General features: G+C 51.3%; 5 protein-coding genes across 5 annotated transcripts; 3 read left to right on the top strand and 2 right to left on the bottom strand.

The window, feature by feature from the left end:
- Positions 1-128: 128 nt before the first annotated feature.
- Positions 129-1,404, top strand: BO87DRAFT_458238 (GPI anchored serine-threonine rich family protein). Its single transcript, XM_025628861.1, has 2 exons — positions 129-527; positions 588-1,404. The coding sequence occupies exons 1-2, from the start codon at positions 381-383 to the stop codon at positions 1,092-1,094; spliced, it is 654 nt and encodes a 217-aa protein (XP_025481014.1). The 5' UTR covers positions 129-380; the 3' UTR covers positions 1,095-1,404.
- A 1,364-nt stretch (positions 1,405-2,768) lies between these two features.
- On the top strand, positions 2,769-3,894 carry BO87DRAFT_305676 (uncharacterized protein; the record flags this gene model as incomplete). Its single annotated transcript, XM_025619329.1, has 2 exons — positions 2,769-2,985; positions 3,056-3,894. 2 exons carry the CDS (start codon positions 2,769-2,771, stop codon positions 3,892-3,894), a joined length of 1,056 nt encoding a protein of 351 aa, XP_025481013.1.
- Positions 3,895-4,025: 131 nt separating this feature from the next.
- BO87DRAFT_31944 (uncharacterized protein) lies at positions 4,026-4,518 on the bottom strand. The gene has a single exon (XM_025619851.1). The coding sequence runs from the start codon at positions 4,424-4,426 to the stop codon at positions 4,157-4,159; it is 270 nt and encodes an 89-aa protein (XP_025481012.1). The 5' UTR covers positions 4,427-4,518; the 3' UTR covers positions 4,026-4,156.
- A 551-nt stretch (positions 4,519-5,069) lies between these two features.
- BO87DRAFT_458236 (uncharacterized protein) lies at positions 5,070-8,980 on the top strand (the record flags this gene model as incomplete). The annotated part of the gene is made up of 6 exons (XM_025628860.1): positions 5,070-5,126; positions 5,179-5,204; positions 5,259-5,310; positions 5,371-5,469; positions 5,537-5,887; positions 5,939-8,980. 6 exons carry the CDS (start codon positions 5,070-5,072, stop codon positions 8,978-8,980), a joined length of 3,627 nt encoding a protein of 1,208 aa, XP_025481011.1.
- Positions 8,981-9,188: 208 nt separating this feature from the next.
- On the bottom strand, positions 9,189-12,997 carry BO87DRAFT_332631 (MET18/MMS19 family protein). The gene is made up of 6 exons (XM_025620376.1): positions 12,833-12,997; positions 12,447-12,720; positions 12,281-12,378; positions 12,083-12,222; positions 11,842-12,030; positions 9,189-11,792 (listed from the first exon to the last, which is right to left on the bottom strand). Exons 1-6 carry the CDS (start codon positions 12,912-12,914, stop codon positions 9,390-9,392), a joined length of 3,186 nt encoding a protein of 1,061 aa, XP_025481010.1. The 5' UTR covers positions 12,915-12,997; the 3' UTR covers positions 9,189-9,389.
- Between the last annotated feature and the right edge of the window lie 105 nt (positions 12,998-13,102).

The raw sequence follows: 13,102 nt of genomic DNA, 5'->3' as shown, positions 1-13,102 counted from the left end.
GCGCCTTTCTCCTGGTATGCTAGCATACTCGGAGGTAAACAAAGCACGGGTGAAGGAGGGAAATAAAAGTCCATCGTCCAGCCCTGATGCCATCCACACCTCTGGAGATCTCTGTACTGTACGAGCCACACCGATTTCTGGACGTTCTGGACGGTAGCCCTACACGGAAAAGGGTGAGTATAGGATATCGTGACTGTACTTACTAGGGAATCCCAAGGTGTGTCAACTCTCTGAGATCTTGCGGAGATCTTTGGAGGAAGAAGTGAACCAGTACTAGGGGAGTCATCATTGACAGCGGCTTGCATCAACCAGTGCTGCTTGCGAGAGTAACTGCATCTCGTTCTGATACCTGACCTACAAGCATTGGTCCTACGACAACTATGCGCTTTACAGAGGCAGTTGTTGCTGTTGCGGCGTGTCTGGCTCAAGTCCAGATTGCCCAAGCAGCCTTGGCTTTCACGCATTGGCCGACTACTATTGATGCCGGCGCCCCTACAACCTTGAACTGGGATAGTGACTCTGATGCTGTACGATCCCTTCTTCATTCCTTGAGTATTTCTGGTGCACTTTGCTGATGACATTACTAGCCTGTTACGATCACCCTGCGTAAAGGAGCAGCCGCAGACCTCGACACTGTCCAAGTCTTGACCAAAGATGCAAAGGGAGGCTCTTACACTTGGACACCTGACAACTCTCTGGAACCAGGCTCAGATTATGCCTTTCAGATCGACCAGGATGGGCAGGTAAACTATTCGGGGCTAGTGACATTGAACAATGACTCGGAAAGAGCCGCTGCAACTTCAGCTGCAAGCTCAACTACCTCCACACAGGAGACGACAACAGCATCCCAGACACAGACAACACCAACTCCTACTCCCACCGACACTGCTCCCCGGGATGAAGTGAACAGTGTTTTGCCTGGCAACAATGCGACAACGAATTTCACATTGGATGCCAACCACGACAGTAACTCCAATGTTTCCAGCAAGAGTGCCATGGCGGCGGCAATGCAGAATGGTGGCGCACCTTTCCAGATGGTCTCTCTTGATCTGGTCCTTGGCATCGTGGCTATGGGCTTCTATCTCGTCTGCTGAATCTGACGTGGGAGGACTGAAGTCCTCAGTAGGTAGCATGAGAATTGGGATCTAATCGTCTATTTCAGTTCTGAGGTTCGGGAACTGCCAGTTATGTTGGCCTCGGTCATCACGACAAAACTTCTATTCATATGGTTCTTTTCTGTTTCGAACCCGTCCCATCCTTACCTTTTCTTTTCCTTGGTGTGAGTCGCTCCTTTGGTCAGATTTCCTTTGTATATAATGAGATTTCACGATTATGGGTTATTGAGCGGTCAGGCGTGAGACGATATTTGAAGGCGGGAATAGGTTCGGTTGGATATTACGAGTGATGGGGGTTTTCCCTTCAAAAAGGGTTTTCGATAGCCAACTTCTAGTTTAGTGTAGCCAATAGCAAACAACGAGTTTATTATGTCATGTAGAATGTCCACTAGCCAATCGTTGAACTGATTACAGGTCTGGAGTTGGGTGAAATTGTTCGCATCATCAATCGGACTGTTCCTACAAGTCATAATAGACAGTGAGGCTGGATTGTTTCAAGTAGGAAGATCGATGGGGGGAGGCGAGCAGAGGGGATTGGATCCGAAGGACAGGTTTTGCTTCTAGCGGCCGTGGTTAGCGGCGGCAGTCCCAGGTCGGGCGCTACTATTCTTAATTCATCTTATTCATTAATTATTATTATTGTTCTTTTGCTGCCAGGCAGACACCTCACATCATCAGACATCTCGATCCCTATTAGTGCCTTCTTTTCTTTTTTGCTGCCCAGCAGTTCCGGCTGCAATCTTTATTAAGTGCGGGGATCTCTCTCATCTTCCCAGAAAACATTTATTTCTACTGCCAACTGACAGAGTCACCACCGGTCATTCCCTTTCAAACTCTCGATTACCATACTACTGCCCCTCCCTTATCACTGTCCATATACTAGTTGATACTATATATATCACTCAGCCTCTCGTCTCCTGTGAACCCTACAATATTCACCCAGTTGCGTGAGTTTATGGTTCGTGCTGCTGTCGACGCGGATCAGCGGGTAAAATAGTACATTTAGGTGCGTTGAGAGTGACCCAGGCCCTGTCATTGTCTACTTGCTTCAGCACTTGCCGCCTTTGCTTCTGCATCCATCGAGTTCAACTTCTTCCAGCGCAATCTCGGATTTTTTTTTTTTTCTGATGTCTCGGCGATGAATAAGCACCATTCTAATCCTCATCACAATAATAATAATATTCGTGCTGCAGATCTGCAAACAAGCATTGATCCACTTCGTGGTATGTGCTGCGCTTTTTCTTCCCCTTCTTCCTCGTCATTTTGTGCCTTTCCATGCATCCCTATCATCATCTGCCACTTAAGTTCCCAATCTTCCCCGCGACGTGCTCGTTTGTCAATTCCGGGGTCAGAAAGTTTGCGGGCGCACCTTTTACTACTAGATCTACTAGTATCACGCCCTTGATTTGCTTTTGTACAATTCAGTTATTGTCATTGGCGGTGTTCGTTTCGTCGATTTAAGTTGCTTGCTTGCTCCTTGCTGCGGCCCCAACTCCGGCTACGGAGTGGCATCCTACGTGGTCTTCCTTCCTCCCCCCCCAAAGGGAGTAGGTTGCTGCTTGGATACCTACTCCGTTCCCTTCATTGTCGCATTGCCGTTTGCGGATATTCTGCCTTTCAGCCAACATTCCAACCCTATCCGCTTTGCTCGGAATGGCCCGATTCGGTCGGGTCAAGAAGTCCCCTAAGGCAGGAACAAAAAATGCTGACTCGGACATGCTTGTGCTACCTACGTCAGATCCCCAACGAGCGCCTCGTGTGAGCTTACCACATGTGGAAACGGAATTGAACATGCATCAGTACAACGGCCTCTTTGAAATTGGTACCCCGGAGCGTCAGAAGGCATCCGCTGCGGAAGAGTCATCCACAGGTAAGCATCTCCGCCCCCCTCCCCCTTTCCCATGCCCTCGACCCCAGCTAATTCGTGTGCACGTGCGTAGAAACGGTAGTTGTCCCCTCACCGAACGGCACGAACGGCATCCACAATTCCATATCTGGCGATTTTCCGGCAACCGAATGGTCATCCGCCGTCGGCCACGCAGCGACGGGAAAGTCGGGACGGGTGATACACAATCTACAGGAGGAGGTTGCGCGTTTGACCCGCGATTGTAGCGTCTATCGCTCGAGGGCCGAGGAGACCCAGCGAATGAATGATGCGTTCAAGATCCAGGTCCAGAATATGACCGAACGACTCCGCAATCTCGAACAAGCGAATGAGACCAATCTGCACTCCATTTCACGGAAGGATAAGAAAATCGAAGAGCTTCGGCTGGAAATTCAAGGCGAAAAAGACCGGAGATCTCATGCTGAGGGAGAGGCTCGGAAGACAACTCAATTGATGGATGAAGCTCGAGACGATTTTCATCGGAAATGCGCCGAACTTCAAGAAATCTCTCATCATTCTCGAACTCAGTATGATGTGCTGGCGAAGACCGGACAACGGGAACGGGCGGAACATCTGAAGAAGCTCAAGTTGCTCCGGGATGATTTTGTCGCTTTGAAGAAACGAAGTGACGAAAAAGACACTCATGTAGAGCGCCTGGACGAACTGATGGCCGAGAAGGATCGTGAGCTTGAGAGCAGCAGGCAGAAATTTGAGGCCCTCTTCGCCGAATACGAAGCCTACAAACGCACCCAGGACGAAGAATTGAGATCCCTGATTGAAAGCGGACGTGAGGGTGAGGCCAAAATCAACGCGGCCCTTGCTGCGCTACAAGAAACCCAGGGGCAGATGAAATGGGCCATTCAAGTCAAGCACCAAATCAAGGATGCCGAGTAAATGATACTCCCCTCTCCAATGACGATCCAAGGGAACGTACCTGGGAAAGCTGCTACTGGGCAGAATACGCTTTGGGCTACCTACGCAGCTTCGATTCAATGGCGGGTACATTGATCTGGCATATTCGACTCAATCTTCGTCCCTTTCATCGGCGCTTTTATGCCTTCAGCACGGAGCTTACTGGCTATGTCTGCGCCTGGTCAGCGAAGACGAAAACCTTCAGGCCGAGGGCCCTTTTTAATCTTCTTGTAATTTCTTTTTTTTATCTTTTCTTTTCTTCTCTTTCACTCTTTTGCTTTTCCTTCCTCTCTTCTTGCCCACCTCTCTTTACTTCTCTTTCTCTTTCCCTCCAATGTTTCTCTTTCCTCTCATATTCACACTCCACAGTATCTCTGGAAGAGATCTGGAGTTTGGGATTGCTCGATACCCCGGAAGAGTAGACCATCATGTCCTTGCGTGTCACCCTGTGTTTAGAGTGTTCGGATGACCAGAACGGCAGAATCCGTGTAGATATACTTTTTATCCTTTGCATGTCAACAATGCAATCTTACAGTAATGCAAAAAACATCCTATGTGACGGAACTCTCCTTTGAAAGGCTTGGGACGGCCTCTTCCTGTGCTGCTAACGGCAGATCTCCCCCACCATCTCATCCTTTCTGGGAGTATTTGTATTCTTTCTAGATTAGGGACTTCACTGTGTCTTGATGCAGTTGCTTTCATTGTCTATAGAACGCGGGCTTTACCTTCTCTTGCCCAGACCGTACTTCTGTTAACTTCAATGACACACCGTGACTGTTCCAGTGGCGTCCACTCGCAGGGAATTCCAGCTGCACCCACCCGCTCTGTGTTTGTGCAAGTGTCTGTGTTGATTCCCTTAAAGTTCGCCCCGTGTTATTATTGATCACTGGCCATTCACTCTGGCTCTTTCCCCGGTGTTTCATTGCCATGAGAATTAACTGACCACCCTTGCCCCGCCATCTTCCCCCCCAAGCACCACTTCCTTCTTGTTTTCTTTTCCACTTCCTCCTTTCGTCTTTCCTCTTTTCTTCGTAATCTTGTTCATGCCTTGACTGGTTCGTCTTTCATCGGTTATCACCATCAATCTCGTTCTGTTCTTCCTACCACACCCATTTTAGAGTTCATTTGCATGATCTTTCACATCTTCATTCCACACAATGTCGGGAATGCAGCGGCTCACGCTGGCGTCGATGTGGGCGTTTGAAGATATTGGGGTAAGCAAAAGCTAGTGTCGTTACATCGTGGTCCGCATTAACACAATAACAGGTTGAGGAGGTTACAGATCAGATCAAGTAAAGAGCCTAGCCAACACACACTTCTTCTGTGATTAAGGCTGACTGTTGTAGGAAACTCAAAAACCAGTGTGACAGTGAATATCATTACCATAAGCATGACAACGTCTGTTGATATCCCACCCAGTGAACTCGATTCATCATGCTAACAAAGTCGCTTGTCTAGGTTCTTGAGGTAAAGGGTAATCTGGAGGGCGGCACGTCTCAAATTGCAAAGGTCGTATCAAACTTCATCGATGGTCAGGAGAATAAGGATTTGCTAGACGTACGTCTCGGGGTGTTCTTGTTCTCCCACTCCCAACAGAACATCTCGCTAACGGGCAGAACTTTAGTTGCCTCGGATCAATCAACTTGACGTCTCTGCCCTTATGCCTGTCGACGAAGACACCGTGGCTTCCGACTCGGACAAGGACGAAGAAGGCGGGCTTCTAGCCCTGTCAGACAGCTCTGACCAGGACTTGATACCTAACCCCGCAGCTCTTGTTACTAGGTTCTGGCTATCGCCCAGTGGGGGCCCCGGTTGCTTTTCAGACGACAGGTTCCGTGAAGTTCTCTCGCAGATAGCGGCTTTGACTGGGACTGAGGCTTGCGTTGTCGAAGGCCATGGCATTCGAGTGATCGGGAAATCCGTCGAGGACGTACAGGATGCCTTGGCGAAACTCACTCGGATTGAGAAGCCCCTGGTAAGTGTCTGCCTCGCTAGAGTACCTGCCTTTTTCTTACTTGTGTAACAGAGCTCTATTTTGAGCCCAGTAGTAGCAAATTTGAATGCTACTCCAGATAACGGTCGCATACGTTTTCGTATGCAGAGCTACGGCAGTCTGAACAGTACTGCTCCTCGACGCCTTCTGACCGACCCAGACATGAGCCTCACCTGGGAACTCGGTCAGATGTTCGTCACTGTGCCATTACCCTTCGACGAGGAGATCCATGCATTCAGAGAGCCCAGAAATATCACTAATCCACCTCATATAACCGAGGAGCCTGGAAGAACCCGTCTCTGGAATGACTTCGTCTTTCAAGGGATTGGAATAGGCGATGAATATCTTGCCTTGAGTACTGTTGATGAGCTTGCTAGAGCCAGAGCTCCGGCTACAGCTGCCAGTGGCTCCGCTACACATCCTTATTTAACGCGTGAGAAGGCAAAACAAGTGGACCAGTGGAATCGGTGGGTTGTGGAGGGAACTGGTGCTGAAAAATCTGTTCCTATACCCGACGCAGATATGAGAATTGTGCCTCATCTCGAGCAGTCAGCTGTGAAACCTCCTGCTCCAATGACTAAGAGGCCACCAGGTATCAAACAGCGCAGACTCATCACCTCTGACGAGATACAGCCATCATCATCTCGGGGGTGTGCAGAGCCGAAACTCAAGAATGCTGTGGATCAAGCTGCGGAGGCTGAAGGCGATGTCTCTAAGGGTCGTAAGAAGTGGAAGATGACCTACAATACCGAAACTGGCATGGCAGGCCAGCATGTTACAGCAGATCCGATGGCTGAGGTGGAGGCGCCACAGGCTCAGGTAGCCCCAACAATCGATCAAACAGTGCCGGAGAACAAGCCGCGTCTTATCCAGGGTTTTGACACCACAAAGTATGGTCTCAACAGAAGCGCCCCCAAGGCTATGAAAAGCGACCACCGCACCTACCCCCACACCCGATCGGGGCCGGAGAAGAAGCTTAACAACCGGAAGGAGCTTGTTGATATTCTTGGGCCGGTAACAACTGACGGTTCTAGTATTAAACCGACGATTTCCTTCTATCAGCCGGCCTTGGTGCCTTCGAGTCTGTCTTGTAGTCGAGTTGCGGTCTCCCCAACCCCGGCCTCAGAAAAAGTGGTCGGGCACAGCAGGGGCAATGGTCTTGATCTTGCCGGTTTAGTTTTTGAGGCATCTGGGACCCCGTTAGAGCTTAGCAGCACGGAATCCATGCAAGAAGCGACTTCTCTAAGCAATGACAGAGAAACTTCCCCAAGCCACGACAGAACCCCCTCTCATACCAATGAGAGGGCGACTTCCTCCGGCAGAACCAGAGACGCTTCACTCAGCGGTGATATGATGGCACCACTCAGTAACGCAAGGGCTACTTCACACAGCAGTGAGATGGTGTTTGAGCAGACAAACAGACTAGCTTCGTTGACCATGGTCTATAATGAAAGCAACGAAGGCGAATCACTGATCTTGGAGCAGGCTTACAAGGATGCACCAACTCTACGCCAGGCACAGGGGAATTTAGCTCACGACAAAGTCACGGAAATTGAGAGATCCCACGGGGCAGCGAAACACCTCGATGATGAGGTCGTGACGAGAGCCTTCCGCCGTACTATGACACAGAAGGCACCTAATTCAAGTAACAAAGACAAGGCCACTAGCAAGGCCGAGGCTAAAGCCAAGAAACAGAAGACCCTTGAAGATGCTTGGGGAATACTTCCAAGGCCCGCCAAGAAGCCATCAGTCGATGTTTCAGGGAGCCAACATGGCTCTGGACCGATCAAGGAGAGAATAGCAACACCGGTGAGCCAGGAACAAGAAGAACAGCCAATCCAGGAGGACAGGAATATTGACGAAGACATCAAGAAATTGTATGAGGCCTTGAAGCCCACTCTAGAGGCAGCTGAAACATTCCCAGGAGCAATCACTTTGGAGGTGCAAATCGGGCTGATCTTAATACCATCCCTCCCAAAGCCATGCTGCGAGCAAGTGATGCTCTTCAGCGATTGGGAGAAGATCTTCAAGCCACGGACGGGTCTGGCCGCACCGACGACGAAATTCATAAATAGATTGACGACCTCTGGTGCGGACATTGACCATCTTGTTGACCTGAGGACGTCCAAGGCACACGGAAAACGCCGGCTGTTTGAACAAGAGTATGACGAATACAATGTATCTTATGAGTTCCATTGCCGAACGAAGCCTGGTCAACCTCTTGTTCTTGTCATTGATGAACAGGGTGGTCATACTTTGAGAAAGCCGGTTTCATCGCTTGGGGGCGTTAACTTGCATATCCCACTGCAAATCTGGGATGCGAATTTCAGTGTCAACTGCGTCACCGATCATGGACCGGAATTTGCATCAGCAGCTCAACATATGATTGACCATCTTTGGATACCCGCAGACAAACCACTTCTGCGCATTTTCACCCGCCTTCCAGCTGGGAATGCGATCTCCATTGAGAAGGTATACATGAAGCGTTGGACTCGGCATAAGTTCATTCGCTCAGATGTGGCTCCCTCAAATGAAATCACCGGAGATCTATATTTGCAGGTACTGGAGACTCAGGATCTAATTGTCGGGACCAGTGCCGCTGAAGGAACAGCCGTACGCGCCCGTGCGGTGGCACCTCAAGAGATGATCAGACGGGGAAGGCTTTGGTATGAGGCTTCGCTCGTCAGTCCAGCTATTGAATCTCTCTTGAAGAGCAATGTCGACCTTGAGGTTGGTGAGCGTGCAGAAGACTGGAGTAGCGTCGACTTATTCGGGAGGTATGCATCTCTTATAACCCCAGATGTGCCACTTAGTCCAGTCGCCATGGCCATTGGGACCGGGGGGCTCGGGGATCTCCTGCGTCTCACTAGCTTGGTAGTTGAGAAGGCAGATGGTGTTGGCTACTTCAACCAGAGGGCCAGCGTCTCAACCAAGGCATCAGTCCACTCCGGTGCGCTTCAGATTGTACCCGTTTCGAAGGGCCTCGAGTTTGATGACATAGAGAGCGTTAAAGACCTGGGTAGCGCCTGCCCACAGAGAGAAACGTTTGAAGGGCTAGAGCGGGAATTTTGGTGAGGTCGGGTGCAGTGCGGAGGAAGTATCAATGAGATCAAATTGAAATTTAGTTTATGTGACCAGTTTTTCTTCTGTGAATCCTACAATTTCTGTTCTTCTTTGTAGTTACAGCACCTCTGGATTTTGTTACGTAAATGTCTGCGTAGGTCGAGGAAGCCTACCAACATGCAACTATCTTCGAGAAACGTCAATTTCACATCAGTGTTATGCACAGTATCCAATCGTCTATACATTCCATCTAATTCTCTGCCTTTATTGCCACCACACGTTTTATGTTCAGTAGCAGCCAGCATGCAGCACGTACCACGTACCAAGAATGCAACCAAAACTCGAATCCAAAAACCAAAATATACCCTCCCTTCTAACACACAAAACATAACAAAAAAATAGAAAGTAAAAGAGAAACAAATCAATCATCCTGCTCCGCCGCATCATCCACCCCCCTAAGCCAAGCGCCCCTAGCATCCACCGCAGCCTTCCTAACATCGCGCTTCGGATCATCCAGCACCGTCCTCAACGCCCGAAGTACCTGACTCTTCACCGGCAAAAGCGGCGACAGCTTACCCGCCTTAGCTACCTTTGGAGCATCGGCGGCACCGGAACCCGGCGTCTGCGCAAGCAAGAACAGACACTTGAGAGCATCGACGCGCAGTTTGGGTCCATTCACGGCTCCAGTGGCTGGTGCGTGCTCGGCTGTCTTGAGGAGTCGAGTGACGAGGCTTTGCACGTGTCCGCACTCTTCGATCACGGTGACGCCGTTGTCGCGGATGATTACCGCGAGGGTTTCGAGGGTGGCGGCGCGGACGGGCTGGGAGTCGGCGGATTGGAGGTCCAGACTTTGAAGGAGGAGGGGGAGGAGGGTGGGGAGTTCGGGCATGACGAGGGTCGGGGGGATGGTGGAGAGGATGCCGGAGAGGGCGGTTAGATGGGCGGGTTTGATGTGTGGTGATGTTGGTGCCGTGGTGGTGGTTGTGTTGCCGGCGACGTTGACTTCGCGGATGCGGGCGGAGATGAGTGGGGTGAGGGTGGTGAAGACGCGTTGTTTGGAGAGGAGGCGGATGTTGGCGTGGTTGGTTGGGGAGAGGACTTCGTCGTCTTTGAGGAGGATGGCGAAGCCGCGGGCGGCGGTGGTGCTGGTGGTTTCGGAAGAGGAGGAGAGGAGGTTCAGGAGGGTGGTAAGGATTTGGGTGGTTTTGGGGGAGAGGCGTAGGATGAGGGCTTTGGAGAGCCAGAAGAGGGTTTTGATGGTGGGGGTGGTGGGTTGGGGGTCTTGGGTGGTTGGGGGGAGGAGGGTGTCGAAGAGGGAGGTTGCGAGATCGAGATCTTCCTTGTTGAGGTGCTTGTTGATGTAGAGGGCTAGATGGCGGAGGAAGGCCAGTTGGGTGGCGGTCTCGGTCTCGGTCGTGCAGCGGGTTGCGATGTCTGTGAGGAGGTCGGACATCACGGGGGGTGTGCAGGAGGGGAGGTTCTTCGTGTCTCGGGGGAGACTGGCGAGGAGGTAGGTCGAGAGGATCATGGTGCGGCGGTGGCTGTCGGTTGGGGAGGGCGTGAAGGGCACCTGTTGGAAGCCGTCCGCTGAGGCGAAGAGGGTGTAGATGTTGGAAACGACTTCGTCGTGTTTGCTCTGGGGAAGGGATCTGATGATGACGTTGCATAGTCTTCCGAGGACATCAAGGACGGTAGCGTCGGTTAGGATGTTGTTCGGGGCTTTGCCTAGAGCTGCTGTTGCTGCGCTGCGGCACAGACTCACGACAATCTTGTCGTAGTAGAGGTCCAGGTTCGGGGTCTCCTCGAGTTTCCTTTGGTTCATGACATAAAGGATAGTCAAGAGGATGGCTCTGGGGTAGTCCACGGACCCTGGGTCTTCCTTCTGCAACAGTATGCTCAACTTGCTGAGCAGACGACGGACAAGCGTGTCGAAGATATCCCTCTCGACACTGATTTGTGCGAGAGTCTCGAGGGTGGTGATATACCCAGGGTTAGACCCATCGTCGGAGTCAGGAAGCGTGGCCACGAAAGCAGGGAAAGTGATGTCCAAGATCAGACGCGGCTTATACTTCGAGATTTCAGTCAGTGCAGCGATAGCTTCCTTCTTCAGATCGTCACGGCCAACTGATTCCTCCTTAAGAAGGATTTCGTCAAGGTATTGAACGAAGAGTCCGACTTCGTTATCTTGGAAGTAGTTGCGCAGGGTAGACAAGCGCAAGAATCCCTTCAGAGCGGAGGTGCGGAACGAGACTTCCTCTTTGATAACGCCCATGAGTGCCTGGCCGAAGATGTCGGAGAACTGGTCCTTGAACTCGAGCAAGGGGTTGCTGAGACTAGGCTCCGAGTCCCGCGATGTCCATGCGCCATATACCTGAATAGCAGAGTCGAAGAGAACGGTCAATGTATCTAGCAGAGCTCTCTGCTTGGCAATTCCATCGGCTTCCTGGTAGATAGTCAAGAGCGGTGCGACGACGGTTTGCACGATGAGCGTGAACGAGGCTGCGGACGCTGCAGAAGTGGAGCTGAGGATCTGCTGAGCAGGCTTCGCCTGCTTTTGCTGAGGCTCCTGCAATTGCTCGCTGCACTCCTTGGTAATCGGGCGCAAGAACTGTGCAAGAGGCAACTGATCGGAGACCTGTGTGAGGCCCTCCGACAAGCGCTGCGCAATACTGCTTAAGACCTGAAGAGAGAGCTCAGAAAGGAACTCCTCCTGGGCATTGAGGATCTCGAATTTCAGAGTCTCCCAGATGGTGATCGAGTACTTGGACACGGTGTTTGGGTCGTACAGCTTGACGCAAGCAATGAGTGCGTTGAGTGCATCTTTCTATAGGATCGTTAGAACGCATGAGGGCCGCAGTCTTGCCAACACGTACCTTGACGTTGGGCGACGTAGAGTCAAGCTTATCCAACAGAGAAGGGACAGCGTGCGGAGCAAAAAGACTATTCGCCGAAATACAGTCTTGCAAGCGGTCCTTCAAGTCCTGAGCAGTGATACCGTAGGGATCATTCGGCGGAGGCCTGAACGTAATGGGGAAGTAGTTGTAGACGGAGTCGAACAGAGCCTTCACATGTCAGTTATCAAAAGACCACAACCACACCACATGCAATACATACTTCAGCATGGTTGGACACATCCCACTCCACCATCACCACCTTGAGGATCGAGAACACCAGCATCAGGTTGCGCGGGTCCTTCTCACCCGTCATCAGATTCACTATGCCAACCAGGGACTCGTCACCCATATCATGGAGGGCTGCACCAACAGTCAATTCCCGCAAATCAAGACCGAAGTATGGATGGTGGAAACGCACCGGCACGATGATTGATCATCAATTCGTTCAGCAATTGGTAAACCTGGAACCTCTGAGACTGCGAGCGAGACTGTAGCTCCTCGAAGCGCTCGAAGACACTGCACAAGTCAGCTACACATCCCGTCCGCGATCGACGCATGACCTTATCAATATCATATGCACTCACGCCCGCGCAACCTCTTCAGCCAACGCCTTATTGAACCGATCCAGCTTCTGCAAGGTCTCCAATCCAGCGACAGCACCTCCATCCTCAATCCGTTCGCAGAAGAAAGTCGTCAAAACCTGAATCTGTTGTCTCGACAGGAACTTCGGGGGAAGCGCCCTGATCACGGCTGTGAGGTAGGAAACGGCCTTGCCGCGCAGAATCGGGTCCTCGTCATTGATGTACTCTCCTAGCGACTGCACGACTTCAATGAGCGTGATCTTCTTGGTCTCCACATCTTTTTGTCCCCAGCAATAGTAATTAGTCCCGGTCCGTCATCTATCAAACTGCTGCAGCGGCGGCGGCGGCGGCGGCGGCGGGGGTGCATGGGAACATCAAACATAACGTACCTTGAGCAATTCGTTCCGCAATCTGCTTGGCCTCCTGCTTATCATGGTCCACGACCAGCAGGAATGTCTGCAACGCCGACATCTTGTGACAGGTGAGACGTCGGAAATCGCAGATGAGGGGCAAATGGAGGGTGAGGGGGAGGGGGAGGAAAGAAAGCAACTAGTCAAGTGCCTCAGTCTATCTTCTCCGCGACCGGAACATGACGCCGTTTGTGGCCCGCCCATTGATTGCCCTTATCGATAGGCATCACGTGCTACTACATTGACCAT

Source organism: Aspergillus neoniger, assembly GCF_003184625.1.
Source record: "Aspergillus neoniger CBS 115656 unplaced genomic scaffold BO87scaffold_12, whole genome shotgun sequence".
Taxonomy (NCBI): Eukaryota; Fungi; Ascomycota; class Eurotiomycetes; order Eurotiales; family Aspergillaceae; genus Aspergillus; species Aspergillus neoniger.
This window is presented reverse-complemented; position numbering and strand designations above follow the sequence as displayed.